The sequence below is a fragment of the Chenopodium quinoa genome, unplaced genomic scaffold, assembly GCF_001683475.1.
Source record: "Chenopodium quinoa cultivar QQ74 unplaced genomic scaffold, ASM168347v1, whole genome shotgun sequence".
NCBI lineage: Eukaryota > Viridiplantae > Streptophyta > Magnoliopsida > Caryophyllales > Amaranthaceae > Chenopodium > Chenopodium quinoa.
Genome location: NW_018743021.1, coordinates 3317272 through 3340220, shown reverse-complemented (window position 1 = coordinate 3340220; position 22949 = coordinate 3317272). Strand labels below are relative to the sequence as shown.

The 22949-nt window shown below is 34.9% G+C and overlaps 4 protein-coding genes across 6 annotated transcripts; 2 read left to right on the top strand and 2 right to left on the bottom strand.

The window, feature by feature from the left end:
- The first annotated feature begins 3254 nt into the window (after positions 1 to 3254).
- On the top strand, positions 3255 to 4816 carry LOC110730336. The gene is made up of 2 exons (XM_021910137.1): positions 3255 to 3330; positions 3416 to 4816. The coding sequence occupies exons 1-2, from the start codon at positions 3270 to 3272 to the stop codon at positions 4594 to 4596; spliced, it is 1242 nt and encodes a 413-aa protein (XP_021765829.1). The 5' UTR covers positions 3255 to 3269; the 3' UTR covers positions 4597 to 4816.
- Positions 4817 to 5215: 399 nt separating this feature from the next.
- On the bottom strand, positions 5216 to 7848 carry LOC110730337 (60S ribosomal protein L13-1-like). Its single transcript, XM_021910139.1, has 5 exons — positions 7693 to 7848; positions 6586 to 6701; positions 6347 to 6480; positions 5755 to 5913; positions 5216 to 5662 (listed from the first exon to the last, which is right to left on the bottom strand). Exons 2-5 carry the CDS (start codon positions 6692 to 6694, stop codon positions 5441 to 5443), a joined length of 624 nt encoding a protein of 207 aa, XP_021765831.1. The 5' UTR covers positions 6695 to 6701; positions 7693 to 7848; the 3' UTR covers positions 5216 to 5440.
- A 457-nt stretch (positions 7849 to 8305) lies between these two features.
- Positions 8306 to 13126, top strand: LOC110730334 (pentatricopeptide repeat-containing protein At5g42310, mitochondrial-like). 3 transcript variants are annotated; one of them, XM_021910136.1, is made up of 7 exons: positions 8306 to 9913; positions 10883 to 11035; positions 11147 to 11218; positions 11743 to 12084; positions 12207 to 12359; positions 12477 to 12597; positions 12692 to 13126. In XM_021910136.1, exons 1-4 carry the CDS (start codon positions 8849 to 8851, stop codon positions 11842 to 11844), a joined length of 1392 nt encoding a protein of 463 aa, XP_021765828.1. In that variant the 5' UTR covers positions 8306 to 8848; the 3' UTR covers positions 11845 to 12084; positions 12207 to 12359; positions 12477 to 12597; positions 12692 to 13126. The 3 variants fall into 3 exon arrangements, with proteins under 3 accessions (XP_021765828.1, XP_021765827.1, XP_021765826.1); XM_021910135.1 differs by having other exon boundaries at positions 12273 to 12359; positions 12477 to 13126; XM_021910134.1 differs by having other exon boundaries at positions 12477 to 13126.
- A 4316-nt stretch (positions 13127 to 17442) lies between these two features.
- Positions 17443 to 21248, bottom strand: LOC110730339 (late embryogenesis abundant protein At5g17165-like). Its single transcript, XM_021910141.1, has 2 exons — positions 20951 to 21248; positions 17443 to 18125 (listed from the first exon to the last, which is right to left on the bottom strand). The coding sequence occupies exons 1-2, from the start codon at positions 21058 to 21060 to the stop codon at positions 17858 to 17860; spliced, it is 378 nt and encodes a 125-aa protein (XP_021765833.1). The 5' UTR covers positions 21061 to 21248; the 3' UTR covers positions 17443 to 17857.
- Positions 21249 to 22949: the final 1701 nt, after the last annotated feature.

Here is a 22949-nt window from a genome sequence, read left to right as displayed (position 1 = left end):
CCTGTTCAGCTCAGTGAGAATCAACCCCAAGCAGTAGTGCGACACACGACAATGGAGAATCTTAAATATAAAATGGCTATACATCGTACCATGTCGTCGTCTGGAGTCCTCTAGAGAGTTCCTGATGCCGTTCTTCTGAGTTTCAATTGACTTGTTAAGTCTATCGAACAGTGTATCCAAAGCAGCGGTCGATGAATCAATCCAGTCCTTGGTAGCTCTATGAGCGCTCTCAACTCTACATGTTGTAGTGTTCCCGAAATGAAGTACCTGGTTTGTCCAATATTTGACAAACTTTTCCCTAGGAGGGACCCATTGCTGCATCACATAGTCCACCAGTGTCGGACACCACTGGTACGAATCCCTGAAGTTAGCCAATGCTCGCTCATATGCTTCCTCTGTGGTAGCCTGTAGGATCTTCCGCCACTTACCATTCACCAATCTCTCTGCCATTTCCAAATTCTTGTTGAAAAGGTTGTAGGCTTTCACTTTCACGCAGTTGTTGATGTGCCATGTGCACAATAAGTGGTTCGATTCTGGAAACAAATCTGCTATGGGGGCAAAGAGACCTCCCTCACAGTCGCTGACGATGGCTGCTGGATGAACATTAGGCCCGATGTAGTTTCTCAGCTTCTCCAACACCCAATAATAACTTGGAGCCGTCTTATCCTTGATGATTGCATGACCAATCAGAAAGTTCTGGTTCGTTGGAGTCATCCCCATGATCTCAACCAGTGGGAACTTGTACTTGTTTGTCTTGTACGTTGAGTCGATCAAAATCACAAATGGCCAAGACTTGATCATATCAGCACAATCAGGATGCACAAGGAAAAGATGAGTCACCTCCGCTGTATCTTCATCAGAATCAAACCAGAACAGGTAACCACGTGATTGTGCCTGGTGTAGCAGCTGTTGTATAGGGTTCCTTCCCTCTGACCGTTCAAACCTGAGTTGCTGTCTGACGTTGTAGATGTGTCTTCGGTTTGGATGGTCTTCTGGAAATTTCTCTAACACAGATGCTAATATTTTAGCAGGCTTGACTTGAGCATCACTCATTTCTTTCACAACTAGTTTCACAGCAGGACTTAAGCCGCTCAGCTGTCGATGACCCTCTTCATATACTATCATCTCATGGTTGTGATACCCCCATTTAGAGTAACCAATCACTTCCCAACCGTCACGACTCCGTAGTTGTCGAACCTTTACTCTGAACTCACACCCACAACCTTTCCGCTTTGTATCAAACCGAGTGGTTGTACGAAAATCTCTTTCTTCTCTTTTGCGATAACGGTCACATCTCAAAATGCCATCCATTCTACAATCCCGTTGAGATTTATGAGTTACTACTACCAAGCAAAATCCAGCTGCAATTGCAACCTGTTTTGCCCAATCAATCGCATGTTGAGCTTCTTCGAATGGACCATCATGTCCAAATATCCCACTGTAATCATTTCCGTCTCCACCATAATCCTGCATCAATTATATATTACAATAAATACATTTAACGGATAATACATTTAATTTCTATATTTACACAGAATTAACACAAAAAAAAAGCATAATTATGTATAATCAAACTTAATTTTTATAAAAACCCAATTCGAATTTTCAAACTAAATTTAAAAATATACCATTTCGAATTTTCAAACTTAATTTTAAAAAAACCTATTTCGAATTTTCAAAATTAATTTAAAAAAAACCCATTTAGAATTTTTTTAAAAAATCATTTTCGATTTTTTTTTAAAAAAAAAATAAATAAATAAAAAACAACAACAAAATCAAAAAAGAAAAAAAAAATAATATATAAGGGTGGCGTCTGCCAGGGCTGCCACAGCCACTGGACTGGCGCCTGGCAGGGCCGCCTCAGCCAGTAGAGAGGCGCCTGGCCAGGACGCCAGTCTGGTGGTCTGGGCGTCTGGGCTGGACGCCACTCTGGTGGTTCTGGCGTCTGGCTTGGACGTCCAGGCTACGGTTTGGGCGTCCATCCTAGGCGCCGGAGCCACTCCGACGGTAAACCGTGAATTTTAACGGTGACTTACCTCGTTTTCCGTCGACGACGACGTACCTCCGGCGTCCCCCGCATCTCCGGCCTGCCCTCCGGTCTCCCCCGGCGAGCCAGTACGGCTCCACATTTTTTAAACCGAGATTATTTCAATTTTAAAAAATGGGCATAATGGTCACACCAAGTCATATTTGTGGGCTTTATATGGTAATTTGCGGGCGATGTTTAGCGATTCACCATTTTTTTTAGTCACGTGACAGGTCAATGTCGGAGTAAGAAAGTCAATCACCGGAATCCGATCTTAAGGTCCTTCTAAACAACAAAATAAACTTATAAGGTTCTTTTAGAGTTTAGAGCACTTTAAACTTATAAGGTCCTTCCAGACAAAATAGTTCTAATCCATGCATTATAATTACTCGACGAAGAAGTCGATCTTCCTACCAACATAAGATTGCTTGTGAGTTGTTAAGTGTCAAGTGAGTATGTATCTTTGTCACTTATTAGTACATCCAAATCAATGTGCGTGCAAAACCAATGGCGGATCCAACAATTTTAACCTGATCGAAGTAATGAGGTGCAATCTAAAACACATTGACTACTAAAACACTTGAAAATTTTAGTGTGTGAATGCATTGCCTACAAGGGCAAGTGATGAGAATCGATCCCAAGATCTCTTGAAATCGGGAGGAGAACTCAAAACACTTAGGCTATTCCTTGCTCTCTCTCTCTCCCTTTTTTTTCTTTTTTTTTTCATTCTTTAATTTGGGACTCTATGTATAATTGTGTTGTGTAAATTGTAGATGACAATAACAATTCTATATCAAGAGGAATTTAATTTTCTTTGTAGTGTTCTTGCATTGCGGTATGTTATATGCCTTTAATCTGTTGGGTAAGTTCATTTATTAACGTTACATAACATCAATGAAATATTTTCTGCGATTGTTTCGCAAATTTCACTCAAACACTAAACTTTCTATGTTCTTAAATTCTTTAGTATTATTTGCGAAATTTCAGTCTCTATAACTTTGATCTGTGCCACCCCTTTAGTTTCTTTTTCAGTGGTCAACACTTCACCCTTAATCCAATGGATCATGTGGAGGAGTATATTAATTAGCTTTACTTCATTCTCACTTGATTTGGAAAGTCAATTGATTGAATGTGGCCTAGCTAAGTAATCCTAGTATTATTCGTCCGAGGCGGTTCAACACCACAATATATATAGTTCATAGATTGAGAGAAACATGATTAATATCAGCATACCTTCATCACCATGGGGGGAACTTCAGTCAAGTTATCTATTCTGGTTGTTATCCTTGTGATTTTCGCGTCTTGTAAGTGTTTCTCTGTCTCAATCTCTCATGATTTGTACATGTCTTGTTATAATTGCATATGTTACTAATGTAGTTCATACTGCAGCTCTGTCTCCATATACAGCAGAAGCAAGGCGTAAGCACATTAAGCACCGTCGTAATTGCCACCCTCCTGTGAGGCCTTCCCCTGAGACATCGTCACCAGCACCAGCACCAGCATCAGAACCTACTGATGGTATACCACCATACCAAATCCATGATTGTGGCTCCGAATGTAGGGACTTCAATGACTGTCAATGGCCCTGCACAGTCTGTTGTGCAAACCATACCTGCTGTTATGATGAGCAGCCCTACATTATTTCAGATCCATTCCCGACACTTGCTCCATCACCAAGCGTGGGAGAACCAGTATCTGCTCCAACAGCGGCACCTGCTGATGGCGTAGAAATACCACCATACCAATTTCACAGGTGTGGCCAACAGTGCAGCGACTCCTACGAGTGTGACTGGCCTTGCACAACCTGCTGTGCAAACCACACATGTTGTAACGACGAGTCCTTTATACCATTATTACCATCACCTGCTCCCGCTCCAGTGATATGGACTCCATTAGTAGAAGAACCAGCACCAGCACCAGCACCTAGTGATGGATTCGATGCACCACCGTACCAAATCCATGGTTGTGGCCACAATTGCACTGACTCCAATGACTGTGATTGGCCTTGCACAATCTGCTGTGCAAACCAAACATGTTGTAACGATGAGTCCTTCTTTATACCAACATTATCATCACCTGCACCTGCTCAACAGACTTTTATTCCGTTACCAAGTGTAGAAGCACCAGCACCAGCATCACCACCTAGTGACGGTTTCGATGATGTACTACCATACCAAATTCGTGGTTGTGGCTACAGTTGCAGCGACTCCAGTGAGTGTAATGGGCTTTGCACAACGTGTTGTGCAAACCAAAGGTGTTGTAATGACGAATCCTTCTATATGCCACCAATTACATTATCTGATCCATTACCGTTCCCTCCTTTCTCACCATCACAACCCCCATCTCTGCCTCCATCTACTGGTGACGAAGCAGATAATGATTTTATAGCACCAACACCCAATTACTATGATGTAGAGGTTCCAGCAACTCTTCCACCACAAGAATATGAATTTCTGCATCATCAAGTATATGGTTGTGGCTATGGCCCCTGCACGAACTCCAGCAATTGCGCTTGGCCTTGTACAACTTGTTGCCCCGATCACACCTGTTGTCAGGAAGACATGTTTTGATAAAACCTCAAACACACAAATACTAAGGATGATTTAACTACAAAAAATGTTAAACCTGCTGTTGTGATATACTGCTAGCGTGTAAACAAACTTCTTATAATACTACCCATCATTTTTCAGTTGCCATGTCTGGTGATTGGATTTTTATACTATTGCTTCTGTATCGTACAATATTACATATGTGAGCAAGATCAATAAAGATTTTATAAGATTAATCATACTGTCACACTTCATGTTCTCTATCTTTTAGATTTCTTTTTTAGTTTAAGATTATATCGAATTTCAGTTTGATGCCAGCCTATATTTTCTGTCCAAGAGCAATACAATTACTGTAAATTTCAAAACTCTAAACAAATTGAGTTTATGATCGGAAAAAACCATCAAATGATTGAATTGTTAGCTTGATCACAACCAAATGTGATGGGAGTGATCATGATATAGTTTCAATACTTACCAAGATATCATGATTTCAGTCAAAAAATATGGCAGACTTTTTAGAGTTTAAACAATTTGTACTCATAACCATTACGCTGAGTCGCTGATCACATAAGCTTCAATTCATAGCAGAAGATAACCTGAATAATGAAAGTTGTAACACAATAGAGAATAAAAAAAGATAGAAAATTCAAAAAATCTATTCAATATTAATGTTTGCTCAACATCACATGAAACACATCCGATCCTATAATTAGTTAAATCACCAAATAATTTCAATACAGTAGCTGTGAAAGCAAGATCATCAAAAATGTATGCGCAAAATAAAAAAAAAAAAAACCAAAGCTGGAGCAAATACAAATGAACAGAGTGAAAAAATATATCAACCGAATAGCTTGAATACTGTGTTCTACTTCTTGTCTTCCTTCTCAGCTTCAGCAGCCCTCTTCAACCGGACTCCCATGTGGCGCTTATTGGTCCTTTCCAATCGAAGCTTGGCATAAGCATTGAAGGACTTCATCTCATCGGTAACCTTGAGAAGCTCCACAGCTGGAGTCTCACGTACAATTGGCAAGATCTCACCTCGGACTTGAGTTGCGGTTGCCAACTCCTCAGGAGAAGAATCACCAGCCTGCAGATATAAGATCATATATTAATTATTAAACAATTATTTGACGCATTGAAGATAAAAGCTTAATATAAGCTTACAAAGATGCTAATTACCTTGGTTTTGTGGGCCTTTCTTGGGAATACAACCAACTTGGCTTTGTAGGTCTTCAACCTTTGGGTATTAGATTGAAGAGATTCAAGAGAACGATTCTTGCGCCTGTGATCAACAGCTATGCCTATTGTTGGGGCAAGTTTTTTAGGAATACCTGCTGCCTGAATCATGTAGATGGTAAATCATCACATTAGAGTGGCCAAGTGATCATCATGTAGATCAATACCATATTCAACAGTGAGGACAGACTTCTAGTCTTATTCTACAGAAAACTTAATCGCCCTTATTGCTAAATAACTATATCAAGCAATAAAATATATCAGTTTCCATAGAGCCAGCATTTAAACAAGTCGGTCAGAAAGGTAAATATCTAATCAATGGCAATGAGCAAACAGCTAATAAACTAAAAGACTAGTTGACCATGCGAGGCTGGTCCAACAGGGAAAAGACTGCACGTCGATGACCTAAAATCATATCCTACTAAGGACAGATGCTGGTACGCAAACCAGGATGCATAGGCATAGCTATCCTAGATAAAGGTGGACCCTAATCAAACCTCATGATCAGTATAGATTGAGGACACCACTCACTCACCTCAAGCTCCTCAAGGGAAAATCCTTTCCCGGCTCTGAGCTTCATGTTGTACTTCAAAGTCTGGCCATGAACGACAGGACGAAGAGGTCCAGCAGTAGGACGAGGAAAAACCTTCACGGCCTTCTTTTGGCGGGCTGAAAAATGCAAACATAATACAGTGAGTAAAAATCTTTTATATGGAGGGGGGAGCAGGAATCAGACACAGATCACACCCACAATATAAGTGCAAGTAAACCTACCCACTCTTCTTCTAGTTTTATGAGCAGGCTGATTGAACCAAGTCTTGACATAGTTTTGCCAGTGCTTCTTGAAATGGCCATTAGGCACAACATTATTATGTCTCACCATGGCTTACCTGCATAATCGAACAAGGGCTCAGTAAGTCACAGATAAAGTATAAAATTCTGTAGCAATATCTAAGTATCCGCAGAGAACCTCCCCACTTCACCACGAGAAATTTAGCATACATTGTGTTGGCAATACCATAACAACAATTTCAGTCAGAATTCAAAGACAACAATACCTTCCACATTTATATATCCACGAAAATAGACAAGTATAGCATCATTCAAGACCATATTCACATCAAAACCCCACTACACATACAAGCCAATTGAGTAGCAAACAGGGCAAAAGCTAAAACAACTATTTTTCATTGAATGTACAAAGATTATCACTTATCCCAAACATTATTTTCTCTTAATTCCTTAAAGGGTACAAAAAAGTAAGGAAAGATACTACATTTGAATCAAATTCATTAAGCGGCATCAACTACACAAACTAACAATATGAGCACACTCAAATAGCACTAACCAGAACATCCTCAACCTCGTTCCCGCCCCCCAACATCAATAGAGAGCAAATTGGACCATCAAGCATCAATGGTGATGGTAATCTCACTCATCTATCATCAAAGTAGAACAGCACCCTCATTTCAATTAATACCATAAAGAACCCAATATCAATAAAAACAGCATCAACCCATTAAAACCCACCAAAATCTCTACTTGAATACCCTAATTCGATTAATTTCCTCTAATTTAAAAATAATACTCACAATTACCACAAAAATTAACATTTTGAGGTATAAAATCAACAAAAATCCTCTAATTTCTTCAACCTAATACCCAACTCACATTTCCGAATTAGAATCAACCAAATTAAAAGCCCAGATCCCTAATAACTGGTTATATATACTAGATACAGCATGAAAATTCCACTAATTTTAAAAAAGAATACAGAATAATTATTAATTAAAAAGAAAGGTAAGTGCAGTAATTAATAAATCAAATCAAAACATCAAGAAATTAAGAGTGATTATTTCCAAATAAATAAAAAAGGAGTACCTGAGAGAGAGATCCGACGATTGATAGTGATGAAAATGGTGGTGTAGTCGTCTCTCTCTGCAAAAATTTGGGGGAGGAAGCAAAACTCGGGTTTTATGTTCTGCCTCTCACAAACCCTACTTTCTCCTTCCTCTTTACATTTCATTTTCTTTTTTCCCACTTTTTTTTTTCTCTTTGGTTTTAGTTGGGCTATGGAAATTCTTTGGAGCCCAGATTAAAGTAGTAAAGGCCCGTGATCAAATTATCAGAATTGAGTAATTGACTCGACTTGAAAATTATTTTATCTTTTTTATATGTCACATGATCAAATTGATTGGTATCTTTGTCTCTTTGAGTTAGAATCTTGCCAGAGATGAGGCATATGCCCGCCGTCGTATAGTAGGGGCTTCTTACTCTAAGAAGCACATGACGTAGGCTATGCCCATGCGTTAGATGCCTAGATGCACCGCAAGGTGCAAGCTGTTTTGACTTTTGAGGTATAATTTTTAGCGAATGGCAAGTTAAATCCAATACAAATGACTTAAATTATATGTAATTCTGTTTCATCCCTTCACCCCAACCCCACCCTCACCCTCACCCTCACCCTCACCCTCTTCCCTTCAAACACTTATTTTGGGTGTGGAAATAGAAAATCATTTTAAAATAAAGATAACAATCCAAGAGTTTGGTGCTAATTTTGAAAAACTTTCTAAAAATTGAAACAAAAATTTCCTTTTTAGATATAAAATGATAAATTTATTCAAACTTAAAGTTCACAACTCACAACCCACGCTTTCAAACCCATTTTAAAAAAAATACAAAATTGAATTGAAGGTAGGGTGTTATTGGTGTATTCTCAGGGTCATGTAATACATGGACAACATGGTCCATAAGAAAATGACCAAAAAAAACAAAAAAAATCAGTAATATCTCCCGGGGCGACTTCTGGTTAAGCTTACTCCGAAATTGAAGTTGCGGACTTGAAGAAGATTGAAGTTGGGATTAATTTGTTCATAAACAATGGAGCTGTTGCATAGCCTTCTCAACGATCCCTATAATAATCACCAGGTATCCCATTTCATATCTCATTTCTTCGTTTTATCCAAATTCCCTTTACAACTCCAACAAACGAAACATATACACTTGTTCTTGCTTTTCAATTTATCATACTGAAACCATGAAAACCTCAAATAGTAACTTGTCCAATAGTGATAACAATTCAATTATGAAATACCCAGTTGTAAAAGAACAATCTTTAGAGTTGTACAGTGAAAAAATCAGTAATTATTGTAAAATTGGGTGTGTAGATAAGGCTATGTCATGTATTTCTGAAATGCAAGCAATGGGTATGTACCCTAATCTTTTTTGCTATTCATGTTTAATTGAGGCTTTAGGAAGTGTTGGTAGAACCCTTGAAGTTGAAATGATTTTCCAAGAAATGATATATCTTGGGTTCAAACCTGGTGTTGGGGTTTTCAATGTTTTGATTAAAGGGTTTTTGAGAAAAGGGTTGTATGAGCTTGCTAATAGAGCTTTAAGGGTAATGGAGGAGTTGGGTATTCGTCGAAATCAAGAGACGTTTGAGATTTTGTTGGATTATTACGTTAGTGCTAGGAGGTTGACTGATACTTGGAGGATTATTGGGGATATGAAGAAGAGGGGTTATCGATTGAATTCGTTTGTGTATAGTAGGGTAATTGAGTTGTATAGAGATAATGGGATGTGGAAGAAGGCAATGGAAATCGTAGGGGAGATAAGTGAGATGGGTGTGCCTGTGGATAGGCGGATGTATAATAGCATTATTGATACATTTGGGAAGTATGGTGAGCTAGATGAAGCCATGGAAGTGTTCGGAAAGATGCTTAGGGAAGGAGTAGTGCCGGATATAATGACGTGGAATTCTTTGATCAAATGGCATTGCAAGGCTGGGGATTATATGAAGGCACTTAGTTTGTTTACTGATATGCAAAATCAAGGACTGTATCCTGATCCTAAGATATTTACTATTTTGATCAGTCAGCTAGGAGATCACGGAAAGTGGGATTTGTTGAAGGAAAATCTTGAGAAAATGAACCGTCGAGGTTACAAAAAGAGTGGAGCTGTATATGCCGTTCTAGTTGACATATATGGACAGTACGGGAGGTATCAGGGTGCAGAAGAATGCATATCTGCTTTGAGAGCTGAAGGTGTTCAGATGTCATCAAATATTTATTCTGTTATGGCTAATGCATATGCTCAACAGGTATAACTACTTGCATTAACATCTCAATTTTTCTTATTGTCTGATATATTGATGCATGTATTGTACGGTCTTGTGGCGTTCTTTTGGGATTTAAAGGCATATTCTTCTTGGTTCTTGTAACTGATACAACTTCATTAAAAGGTGGTAAAGAAATTCTGTCCTTAATCCTATCTTTTATACTCGTATTAAATAATATTATTCCAATGTTGAATGTAAAAATAAGATGAATTCCTTGTATTTCCCTAGTATAATGCTGTAGAAATTTTTCTTGGAACACTATGTACCCTCAGAGGAAAAATTGGAGAAAGTCGGAGGATGGAAAGGGTATGATTAGTAAATGGAGAGGAAGTCCTAATGGGATGGAAGTGGGAGAACTATATGCTACAAGGGAAAACAACTTATAGCAATTAGATGGCTTTACATTGGCTGTGGGGAACTGAAGATTATATAACCAGGGGGAAAATAGGTATTCCATCAGTTTGGTTGGCTACAAATTTTATGGCCTTTTGAAAATTCATAAGTGGTGGGTTTAAGCAAAGAGCAGTAAGGAAATCTGTCTGGGAAATCACAGCATTTCTCTAGAGATTCTTAACTAAGTCGTGGAAGACATCAATAGCTCAAGATGTTATGTTTTGATAGGTAGGGTGTGAGTGTGAATCACTAAGCAGTGCCAATTTGCACATGTATATTACTTTAGCCTCCCTTTATTTTCATGTTTGTACATATTGCCAGTTGTAATTGTTGATTCTTGGAAAGATGTCTTCACAAGAGTTTGAATGAGATCAAATTGGTTGCATAGTCATGAAATTAGAGTTTATATTGCTATGTGAATGACTCTCATCCCTTGTTTAGTGATCTGGTGAAAGTGCTGCATGTTTTTGTCACTTTTTCCTGTTTGAAAAAATGGTTGCACGACTTGACATCACTAATATTGGTTGAGAGGGTTTATTTCTTATTTATATGTCTTAGGGATTATGTGAAGAGACTGTGAAGGTTCTGCAAATCATGGAAGCTGAAGGTATTGAACCGAACCTAATCATGCTCAATATTTTGATCAACGCATTTGGTATTGCTGGAAGATATCTTGAGGCACTCTCTGTATATGACCATATCATTGAAAGTGTAAGTGACATTACTTCATACTGGAAAATATGCTACTGAAGAATTAAGCTCTTTCACCTTGCCTTGCCATGCATTTCACAACTGAATTTTCAATATATGTCTTTATCGCAGGGCATTAATCCTGATGTCGTTTCATACACCACTCTAATGAAAGCTTTGATCAGGGCTAAAAAGTTCAACAGGGTATGTTTTGAGTTTGATTGACAACCTTATTCTTTTATCACACTCCCTCCATTTCTAAATTATAGGCCTCATTTGACTGGGGGTCATCATCAAGGGATGTTGCTAATGCACCTTAAAAATCCATGTATCTTTTGCATATTCACCATATCAGTGTAATCTTTTTGTGGAATTTTTAATAATCGTATCATTAAGTGAATATGAGAAAGATCAAGATGTAACTTATTACTGTTGTAAAGTGGAAACCTAATCCATATGTACTTGTACAGTTGTACTATTGAGAATCTCCAATCACGTGTTCTTCAGACACCCTAAAGTTTTTCTATGCTTGTAAATCTCAATTTGTTAACTTGCTCACATGGTAAGATACTTGAGCAGATATTGTGGTTGTTTTGGACAAAAGAGGGTTCATTGGAAAATATATTATACATTTCTTTACAAAGATTTACTTCACTCTCACATTAAAGTTACATTTTTTATTTCTTGTTTATTGTTTAATTGATCTAATGACGTGATTTCTGAATCAGGTTCCTGAACTGTATGAACAAATGGAGTTGACTGGATGTACTCCTGATAGGAAGTCCAGGGAGATGTTGCAGATTGCACTGATGCACCTTCAACCAATATGATGCTCTGATGATTTTAGATTCCGATTCTGAAGCCTGTTGAGGAGAAACTCCGCATGACTATCTTTATAACTGTACGGCCTCACTTGATCCAAAAATTAACCTAACATCAACTATTCAATCCCCAACCCCATTATAAGTCCCAAAATGCAGAAGAAACAAATCACAGGCACAGTGATAAATTAGGCCAGGCAAGCCTTAACATCAACTATTCAATCCCCAACCCCACTTGCTTATTTCAAGGTACCTTTTTTCGTGATTTCTTTTATTTTTGTATGTGATCAGTTGTTCTTCTTCCTTTACAACAATATCTGTAGAATTATGAATTCATAATTGTACTCATTCTAGTTTCTAATCTTACTCAGGCAAATCATGCTGATTGCATAATTTGGTTTTTAATCTTACCCATCTGAAGCCTAGCTGACTTGCAGATGGAACATTACTTGAATCAACCATGCGTTCCTGGCCTTCCTGTTGACTCGCAGATGTAACAAAGGGGCATTCGGATGGCGATTCAGGTAAATTGGTGATGCTTGCTCTCAATGTCTTTACCAACTAGGAAATAGTATTCGACTATGCGTGACATTTCTGCCCTTAATTTGTTTTCAATGTGTTATGTGCATGTTATGTTTCAGAATTGCAGTTGCTTTAGGAGTTTACGGGGACACTATGGTGCTCATCACTGTAATTGTATGATCACCTTAGAATGATGGTGCTTGACGGAATATATTTGCAGAAACAGCCTCTTGGAAATAGGTATAGATTAGATCGTGTACAATCCTCTGATGCCTTTCCTAGTTTCCTCAAACTCCGTGTTGGCTGAAGGATTATTTACTGCCAACGTTTTCAGCCTAGACTCAAAGGACTATTTTGTGCACGTCACCCAAGATTGTATAGTTTCCTCAAGCTCTTGTTTTCGAAAGGGAATGGAAGGTTACCATCTCTCACTGTTATAGGGAAGCTAATCGAGCGGCAGATTGGTTAGCAAACTATGGCGTGACGTTGAATGAGAAGTTTGTTCACTTTGAAGCGGTCTCGAAGGATTTTTTGCCGTGTTATTGGAGGATTGAGTGGGATGATGCAGGCAAGGATGGTTCCGGCTGGTAGAGTGCCTTAGGATGTGTGCTTTGTTCTAGTTGTTTTGGTTTTGCTTTTATTTTTGTTTTAGCTTGTTCCTTTGTTTTGGGGCTTGCCCCTCTCTTTCACCCAAAAAAAAAAGGACTAAAAGAAACTTTATATTGGGAAAATATATGTGGTCCTCGATTTGGGAGATCAAAGCCTAGTAGCCCACCTTGCCTGAGTGGCCCAAATACCAGGGATTTGTGAACAATTTGTCAGTTGTTTAAACTTTAAATCCATCATTTTCATTTAAAAATAGAATTAAATTTGGAATTTATGACAAAATTATTCGCAAATAGGATTATTTTTACAAGGAAAAGTATATTGATTTGGCCAATTTTATTTTTGATGGTCAACGAGTGGCAGACAATCTATTCCCCAATTATCTACAGTGCTTTATAAATAAAGTTAAGTCGTGATTCATGAGGAACAATTTCAACGTTTCAAGATCATGTCTAAAATGTTGGCATCATGCTGGAGAATTATATTGTTAGCAATTTTGTTAAAGACATTTGTTCTCTTAGCAATTTTGATAACCAGAGCATTCGTCATATCTTTTAGGAGGCAAATCAAGCAGCGGACTGAATAGCAAAATGTTGGTCATTTAATTAGTGATAGTATAATATAGTTTTTATGTAACAAATCTTCTTTATTTTCCATCCTTTCTTCCAAGGCATTAGAAATTTCCCTTGTTAGAAGAGTTTTCTAATGTTTACTTTTTTTTACCATTATAAAAATAAATAAATGATGCTGTAGAATTATACTCCGTATTAAGAAGGTAACAATTAATTAAAGACAGTCCCATATTTTCCCATTTATAACCATTCAAATTCAACTAATGAATGGAATGTATTATTTCTTTACACTACTAAAATGGACCAATCTTCAATTAAAGACAACAGCATTTACCAGTTAACAAATCTGCAATTTCCTTGCACTTTCCATTGACAACTACTATAACTTGTGATAACGAGCTTGGTGCTTACATAATTTGAAAAAGAAATCATGAAGAATTCGTATAAAATAATTTGTAAATCTAGTACTCGTATTCATATATACCTTTCAAAATTCAAAAAGTCGTGGATAATTCGTATATGGGATGCGCTATGCTAAGAACGCAATGAAAAGTTAGCGAATAAGGTATACTCATTAAGGGTCTGTTCTCTTACGTTGAAATTCAATTCAATTCAGTTTAGCTTAGTTCAGTGCAGTTCAGCTCAGCTCAGTTCAGTTCAGTTCAGCTCCTAATTTCCTTCTCTTATAAAATATTCAGTTCAGCTCAATTCAGTTCAGTTCAGTTCAGTTCAGTCAATGAGAATAGGCCCTAAGTCACTAGTCACTAATAGGGTTGGCAATCCCTGACTCGAATCAATAACACGACTCGAATCCGACCCGAATCGAACCCAAATTCGACCCGATTTGACTCAAATGTCATATTTCATACTAATATTAAGGGCCTGTTCCGATTGACTGAACTCAGTTGAACTGAACTGAACTGAAGTGAGCTGAGTTGAACTGAACTTATTAATTAGTTATTTTTAACTACGGATTAGTGATCTTTGATTATTTATTGATTATTTATTACTATACATGTGTGTATATACAAATGTACATATTATTATTATTAATATTATTATTATTATTATTAATATTGATTATTATTATTATTATTATTTATTGATTATTATTATTAGTATTATTATTATTATTATTGTTATTATTATTATTATTATTATTATTATTATTATTATTATTATTATTTATTGATGATTATTATTATTATTATTTATTGATTATTATTATTAGTATTATTATTTCAATTATTATTGTTATTATTATTATTATTATTATTATTATTATTATTATTTATTGATTATTATTATTATTATTATTATTATTATTATTATTATTATTATTATTTATTACTTATTATTATTATTATTATTATTATTATTATTAATATTTTTATTATTATTATTATTGTTGTTTTTGTTGTTGTTGTCGTCGTTATAATAAGAGCTTAAAAGAATGAAATTTGGCTTTATATCATTAGCAATATCATTAGACGTAAATTAAGAGTTGAACTGAACTGAACTGAATTGAATTTCAACGGAAGAAAACATGCCCTAAGTTTTACACTATTTTTAATAGTTTCTCTGCATAATCCGAAATCGACCCAAGCCTAACCTGTTGACCTGAATTGTCACCCCTAGTCACTAATACTATACTGCAAGTCTAAATGGACTAAGTAAAAGAAAATTGAGGCATATTTTAGAAACAAAGAAAGTACGCTGTTTACCACTATATTGATTGAGAATAAGTTCCACACTTCAACTTGGAGCAACTTGTACATCCTTGTCTCTTCAGAAGAATACAGTATGAATGAATGAAATGCTAAGACCAAAAAATGAGTTCGAGATTCCTTTCCAACTGTATGGGAAGCCCTTTTAGATTAGGATAACGCTGCAATGGAGCATGCTGTGCGTAAGTAAGACATAAAATGATAATAATAGCTGGAGTAAAAAACATATTTTTGAGACTCAACCATCCGCTTAAATTTTTGAATGAAAAACATATTTTTGAGACTCAACCATCCGCTTAAGTTTTTGAATGAGTTAGTTAGTTAGTTAATAGATTATTATTAATTGAGCTAGATGGCATAAAGAAGGTTTTGGACTTTCAATTGGAATTCTTTTTAAAAGTTACACTTATTTGATATTTTGATGATAAATTTGTTGCATGAGATTTTTAAGTAACTGTATTGCAACTTATTTTTTATAAACTTAAATGAATTTATTGAACTTATTTTCTCTGAATGGAATCAAGTAAGGTGAAACAAACCAACACTTAGGGTTTGTTCTCATTTACTGAATTGAGCTGAGTTGAACTGAACTAAATTGAATTGTTTACGAGAGAAGAAAATTAAAAAATTTATTGAGCTGAATTGAACTGAAATTAAACTGAAAAAAACATATCCTTATTATAGAATTATCCGATGAAATTAATCTTATTTCAAGATTCACAATCTTATACAGTATACTAGTATACTATGTATATATATACTTCGTATATATTTTCTAGACACATCCACGGATCCACCGATATACGAGTACCAAATAAAAATCATTAATTTATCCTTAAACAAATATTTCCAAAACAGTAAAAAGATATAAAGTCCAAAAAAGAGGTTGGAATAATTAATAAAGATTCGGATCTTTTTGAATGTGGGTCTAAAAAAGTTTATCTTATCCACAGTAATATTGTCCTCGTAATTTTCATGTACTTAAAAAAATAAAAAATACTGTACCCTAAAGTCTGAGAATTGGATAACAGTCTGACTAGGGAGCTCAGATCATGCCAACTGTTACTTTTTGCTTACAATTTTTAGCAAGCGTACAAGTGTATTGCAAGATATTTTGGATATCGTAATTAATTAAGATCTGTTTTGATTTACTGAACTGAAATGATTGAGGCTGAACTGAACTGAATAGAGCTGAAATGAATTGTTTTTAAAAGAAGGAAATTAATGGAACTTATTAAAACTAAATTAAACTGGACAAAACAAACCCTTAATACCTTTATTTATTAATACGGAGTAATGTTGATTACACTATTGACAATTCTACACTAAACTAAATATTACGGCCATCATTAAAGAAAGAAGTAAGTACGTAGTATTAAGGAAGGGAGGTAGTATTCAGTATTCACATATCTCAATTCTAATATCAAAGTCAAATAATGTTGCAACTTGCAAGAATGAACGATATTATAGTTCGACGACGTAATCCAAATCCAAGGCACTTCATAACCAGGCCAATATATACACTATTACACCCATGTTGTAACTTGTAAACCTATGATTCATTTGTATTGATGATAGCTAAGCTGATTTTATCATTGGAAAATGGGGAAAAAATAAAATTAATTCATAAGAAACATAATTTAATTTAATTAAGTCATGTCAGTTCATATCAGACATAAATAGTTTTACTCCTAACTTGAAACATTATGAATTGCTTATCCATAAAATTTGGAAGAGCCAATAAAAATTGACTACTCATCATCAATAATAGTATTAATTCACTATCTTCCAGCATAGAAGACGGTCCAAAAACCCTTTTGGTACCACAAAATTATCTCTTTAGTGGGACATTTGTTAGCTGTAGGCCTGTATATCCTACCTTGCCCACAAAATCATTTTATGTTTGTTCAATATTGCTATCCCTTGTTTGTTCATGATTAGATGTCTCCACAAAGAGAAACTACATGTATGTAGCGATGGATTTCGAGTCAGGATTATATCCCGGCCCTCAACTCCGTATAAAATAAAACCCGAGTAAAATAGGATAACGAAGAATATAGTTAAGTGATATCTTAAATGACTTTAATCATGTACATAGTGTATCGCACATCACATCGCTCCCTCTCCTTGTATCAATCTTACAATACTCAAGAAGAACCTAATAGAAAAGGACAGTCATGTGATAAAGATTCTTATCATTATCTCATTTGGCTTATTTGTTTACTTAGCATTTAGATTTCAAAAAGAAAATTTCGCCTAAATAAATTACAAAGAAGATATTTTTGTATACATAAACGCTCTGATATTCATACAAGTAAGATGATACTGTATCTGAACAAAATACATCACACCCGTAACCAAAATACAAAATCATCAGAGCAGGATAGCATATCACAACTTTTAAGCACTGATCTTCCAAGCGACTAATCGCCCACGAACTCTATGAACACGATCGAGTAATTATTATAGAGCAGAGTTTTTTTTTACTAGCATAAACTACGACTCAATTATATTATAACTACTAGCCTGCCTCTAGTTTCACTTATGTATGTATATGTAGTAATTAACTAGGGCGGCTTAATCTTCTTTAAGGTATCAAGGATGCTGGGGTTTCTCCAGGTCCTCAAGAGGACGGAAAAAGGTCTTCTGCTCCAGCACAGACTCGTAGCCAGCATTTGAGGGCGAAGAGTGGAAACCACGGTCTGCAGCTGCGTTATTCTCAGCAGCAGGTCCAAAAACCCCGGTGCTAGGATTTGGAGACCAGTACTTATCTGATTGAGGCTGAATCATATCATCTGGCACCACAGCTGGGCGGACATGATCATCGACGTTCTTGTCATACACTGAAGCATGAAGAGACCTCCTGCAAATTAAATCATACGTTATGTTGAGCATAAACGTTTCTGTCACAACTTTAATCAACCAAGTGGCCAACTAAAACAATTGTAATGTCAATAAAATTGAACAAAATAGCCAATCAATCTTTTAGAGGACAAATTATGAAATTATGTTTTCCTGTTCCTAGTCTTACTCCATGAACTCATCAACACGTAATCATTTGACGGTCAATGTGATATAATCTTCTTCCCTGATTGAACTAAACTAATATGTTTTCCTAGTCTCCTACCCATCACCAACTCATTGACACATCCGAATTTGACAAGAAAAAACTTGAGCAAGCACATCAACGGAATATCCTCTCAATCCCTCCTTGTATATGATAGTCAAGGACACATAACAGGCCATAGCAAGTAAACAACCTAATTTTCACGAGTAAATCAAATTTGAGATCACATACAAACCACAACACACTATTTAGTACTCATAATTAATTAACTTGAACGAGAGGCATACTAATTACAACGTACATCGTATGTAACAAGATACAGAGACCGCAACAGCAGCTGAGACGACCCATGTGTCTATGACATAGAGAATAACCAACTTCGAATAAAATATGATGAGCAAGAGCAACTATGCAAGATGCACTATGACTGATGATGGGCACACTGCACACACATCTAAGGAAATTGACAATCAACCGGCCAACTACTTTGGCAATTAATTATTCATTTGGCATATTTCATGCTTAAGCATTACTTTGTTTTTACAGAAAACAGACAAGACCCACATATATCTGATCTTGACATCAACGCAATTGTGCTGGATTCTAGGTAAGATAATCAACCTTTTTATCTAATGACTTTACAAAGAAAAAATGTACCGCTATTAACTTATTGTAACCTAATGAAGCTTCATGTCCAATACTGTAGTTCTTCGGGTATTTGCAACTAGCTTAGTCAAGGGTAATCCGCCATATCCTTTTCCATGATCAATACGCAAATTATTTGCAAAGATAAATTTTAAAGAAGGATGATTATATTACGAGTATTAAGCTAAAGGCTTCAAAATTAATGAACCACCTACGAAAGAAACCAACCAACTAACTTAATGACAAGCCGTATACTACCTATTCACACCAAATTTGTGAATAACATGCTACAAATTTCTCGGTATCATCCAACACACAAATTAGTTGGTCATTTGGCCCATCTAAATACGTGTTAAACACACAATTGCAATTAGTTGCAACCAAATATTGCTATCACCTTGCTTCTTTAAGGTAAGCATATAGCAACACCTTACCTATCCTCGCAACTCGTTCAAAAAGACGATAATATATTTTAACCCACACTAAATCTCCAAATTAAAGAAGAATCCAATATAGTTAGGCTTGACCACTAAAATGCAACACTAGAATCATGAAAATGACATAAAAGCTTAAATTATGGCTAATTTTCGCGCACGAACCATCCACATGACTACAATTGTTCATGACATTAGCATGTACGGACTATTATGATCAAACCTCCTCTTTTTATATTACAAATTAAGACCAAAACAGCTACAAGAAAAGTCAATTCAAAACAATTTGTTTAGTTAATCTAATTTCTAAATCAGGTATATTCTCATAAATCTGCCCACCGATTTTAAGGTATCATGCATTTGTCAACATGTTTATTGTCAATAATTCAATTAAACTCCATATTATTTTAGAAAAAAAAGACTAGAATTAGGATTCCTTTCTATATTATACAACTTGATTAACTTATTCTAGAAATAGTAAATTATTAACCATTCACAAAATTACCAATATTTGATACTAGTACTTTATTTTCCACCAGTAATTTTTGAAACAAGACAACACTTTATGCAGTGAATTTTCTAAATATGACCATGAATTGAAGCTGAAGTAATTTCCCAAAAAATCTATAAAAACATCTAAAATAAACTTACCACTGACAGTTGCTTATTCTTAGAAAACTTTCCTAGTGTCAGAAACCCGGAAACTTACATAATTATAGGCATCTCAATATTACTAGTTCAAGTATGTATTTTCCGTGTATAGTGAGTCACAAAAGGTCAAAAGGCAACTACGCAAACAAATTCAATTTTATGTTTTAGGTTACTCAACTAAGCTAATTGACATTTATAATAGTACGGAATATTTATGTATTAACCGAAATCAACAAATTACAGGACAATAAGGAAAGCCTATAATCCCTATTTTGGTTTATTAATATGCTTGCTCGTGTATTGGAGCTTAACAGGATAATTATTTGAGGACGGAGGGAATAATGATAAAAGTGATAATCTAACAATATAGGTCATTTTCACACATATTACCATTAACCCCGAAGAAATGGACAGAAAACATAAGATAACACAAATGACCATATTTTAACCCAAGAAGGCAACAAATTTTATTTATTTTTTTTTTTGGCAGCAAGGCAACAATCACTTACCAACATCATAACATTTTACAAAAAATAAAACTACCACGTAACTTTATTTTATTTTTTTCCAAAAAAAACCCAAAATATAGAGAAAATTCCACAAAATTATTGAAAAAAAAATGATCATACATAATACATTCATCATTACATCCTCAACCTTCAACAATGATACACCCAAAATAAAAATTAGTTTAAAAATGGTCATTTTATGCAAGGAGTTCAAAAATAGTCATAAAAAAGAGTTTTTAAAAACAATATGCTCATCAAAACCAATGTACAAAAAATCAAAATCCCACAAAAAAACAGAGTGATCATGGAAAAAGAAACGAAAAAGGATGAAAATTAAACAATGACAGTATAAAATTGATATGAAAAGAATATAAAAATATACCTAGAAGCAGGAGCAGCAGCAGAAAGGGGGCGAGTTGGGTGAGAAACGATTTGAGTGAGGAATCGTTTTCCAAAGGTGGTAACTCCACGGCAACTCGAATTAGCGGCCATAAAATCAAGTTTAATTTCTGGAAAAAATAGAGAGAATTTGAACTGAAAATATATATGAGAGAAATGGAAAGATATGTTAATCTGTTATTTTAGGGTGAAACTAAACAGGGGTTTATATAGACCCAGAAAAGATGAATTGGTACGGAAAATAAAAGAAATAAAAGGATTTGATTGGAATAAGATAGAGAGATAGAGAGAGAAAGAGTGAGTGTAAAGGGTGTTGCCTTGGTTCCCACCTACCCCCGTACGTTTTGGGTTGCACTAGTACTACGTTCAACCTTTTTTCATAAAAAAAAACAAGTTTGGATACAGTTAAGATTAACGGTGGATGGATAACGGAGGTGTTATTATGTGTTGCCATTTCGGACAAACAATACTAGAGTTGGGCATGGGTCGTGTTGTGTTCAAAACTTCAAATAGGCATTTCTAAAATTATTTATGTGTGGCGTAGTCCTCCTTTTATAACGCCACATCACCTACTCAATCCTAGGTCACGTTCACTTTACCTCATTTTTGCTAAAGTGAAATTATTTTTACTAGTTTTCTATTATATTTCTTCTATATAGTTACTGAATATTACTGAACAGAAATTATTTTTACTTAATATTAATTTTTTTAAGGTGAAGTGAACTGGACGTGAATGGTTATTTAAATACAGGTTAATCATCTAAACCAATCATCAACTATGTATTAAACATAAAAATAAATGTACATTTTTGCAAATCACAAGATCTGATTAAAAAAAATAACACCATAAATATTAATCTTTAAATACATATTATCACCGGGTTTAATAAAAGTAGCAACGCAATGTAATGCTCGAACCACGTACACACTAGTTACTTATAAAAATCAAGTGAAAAATAATATTTTAACCAATAAATATAATTTTAGTTCACTATAAATTAGAAAGGTGAATGACCTTACCCGTAATTCATCAAAAGTAAAAAAATTTAGATTAAAAAATATATGTACGATTTTTTTAAATTTAGTAATTGATTAAGAATTCACTTTGTATTTATGTTAAGTTGATTACATAAATAAAAAAAATTAAAAATTAAAAATTAAAAAAAAAGGATGAAGAAGATATTTTCCGTTAAAGAAGTGTGAGTTGGGAAGATGGGGAGTTTGACGGTGTTGGTTGCATGTCATAACGACGTCGGTTATAATTACAATAGGAAGGGTAGATTTGGGTGAGATGACAGTGAGCCACGTTTGATTGTCTGTTGTCTTAGCCAATATTCAATTCCTACATTTGGAATTCTTTTGGACAATACAATGGATAAGATTAGGGACTATGCTTATGAGTTTATGACTAATCAAGCCAATATTTTGATTTCTTGAATCATCTAAGCAAAATGTGCTATGTTCATTTTAACTCATTTAAATTGATTCAAATTTACTTATTTAAGAAATAATCAGATTAAATCAAATTAAATCTTATTCTTTTATTTCCTCTATTAATAGTTAGATATCTATAATTTGATGATAAAGTTATCATAAGGAATCTACCTACATTTTATTTGATGATAAAATTATCATAAGGAATCTACCTACCTTAGAATTTAATGTACAAAAAAAGGTCAAACTATGGTCAAATATAAAAAAATAGATCAAAGTAGATATTAGATGATGAGGTGAATTGAACCCATTGCCTTAAATTGGCTTAAAGGGCATGACTGCATGAGTTTTACTACTTATTATGGAGTACAACCTATATAGAGAAATTTTTACTTTTAGATTTTTATAATTTAACATTATTTTTTACAGTAATAAATAAATTTACATAATTATTTTTATCCATTTGGTTAGCAAATGTTCTATTTATCATCTTATTTTTACTTATTTTTTATCAATATAAGTTTAGGAAAAATATGTTTTAATAAAGT

Coding starts and splice junctions, on each gene's coding strand:
- LOC110730334 (XM_021910135.1), top strand. CDS start 8,849: ATGAAAACCTCAAATAGTAACTTGTCCAATAGTGATAACAATTCAATT. Junction 9,914..10,882: donor CTAATGCATATGCTCAACAG/GTATAACTACTT, acceptor TATATGTCTTAG/GGATTATGTGAAGAGACTGT. Junction 11,219..11,742: donor GGGCTAAAAAGTTCAACAGG/GTATGTTTTGAG, acceptor TTTCTGAATCAG/GTTCCTGAACTGTATGAACA.
- LOC110730339 (XM_021910141.1), bottom strand. CDS start 21,060: ATGGCCGCTAATTCGAGTTGCCGTGGAGTTACCACCTTTGGAAAACGA. Junction 18,126..20,950: donor GCTGCTGCTCCTGCTTCTAG/GTATATTTTTAT, acceptor TTTAATTTGCAG/GAGGTCTCTTCATGCTTCAG.
- LOC110730337 (XM_021910139.1), bottom strand. CDS start 6,694: ATGGTGAGACATAATAATGTTGTGCCTAATGGCCATTTCAAGAAGCAC. Junction 6,481..6,585: donor TAAAACTAGAAGAAGAGTGG/GTAGGTTTACTT, acceptor TGCATTTTTCAG/CCCGCCAAAAGAAGGCCGTG. Junction 5,914..6,346: donor TTTCCCTTGAGGAGCTTGAG/GTGAGTGAGTGG, acceptor TACATGATTCAG/GCAGCAGGTATTCCTAAAAA.
- LOC110730336 (XM_021910137.1), top strand. CDS start 3,270: ATGGGGGGAACTTCAGTCAAGTTATCTATTCTGGTTGTTATCCTTGTG. Junction 3,331..3,415: donor CCTTGTGATTTTCGCGTCTT/GTAAGTGTTTCT, acceptor TTCATACTGCAG/CTCTGTCTCCATATACAGCA.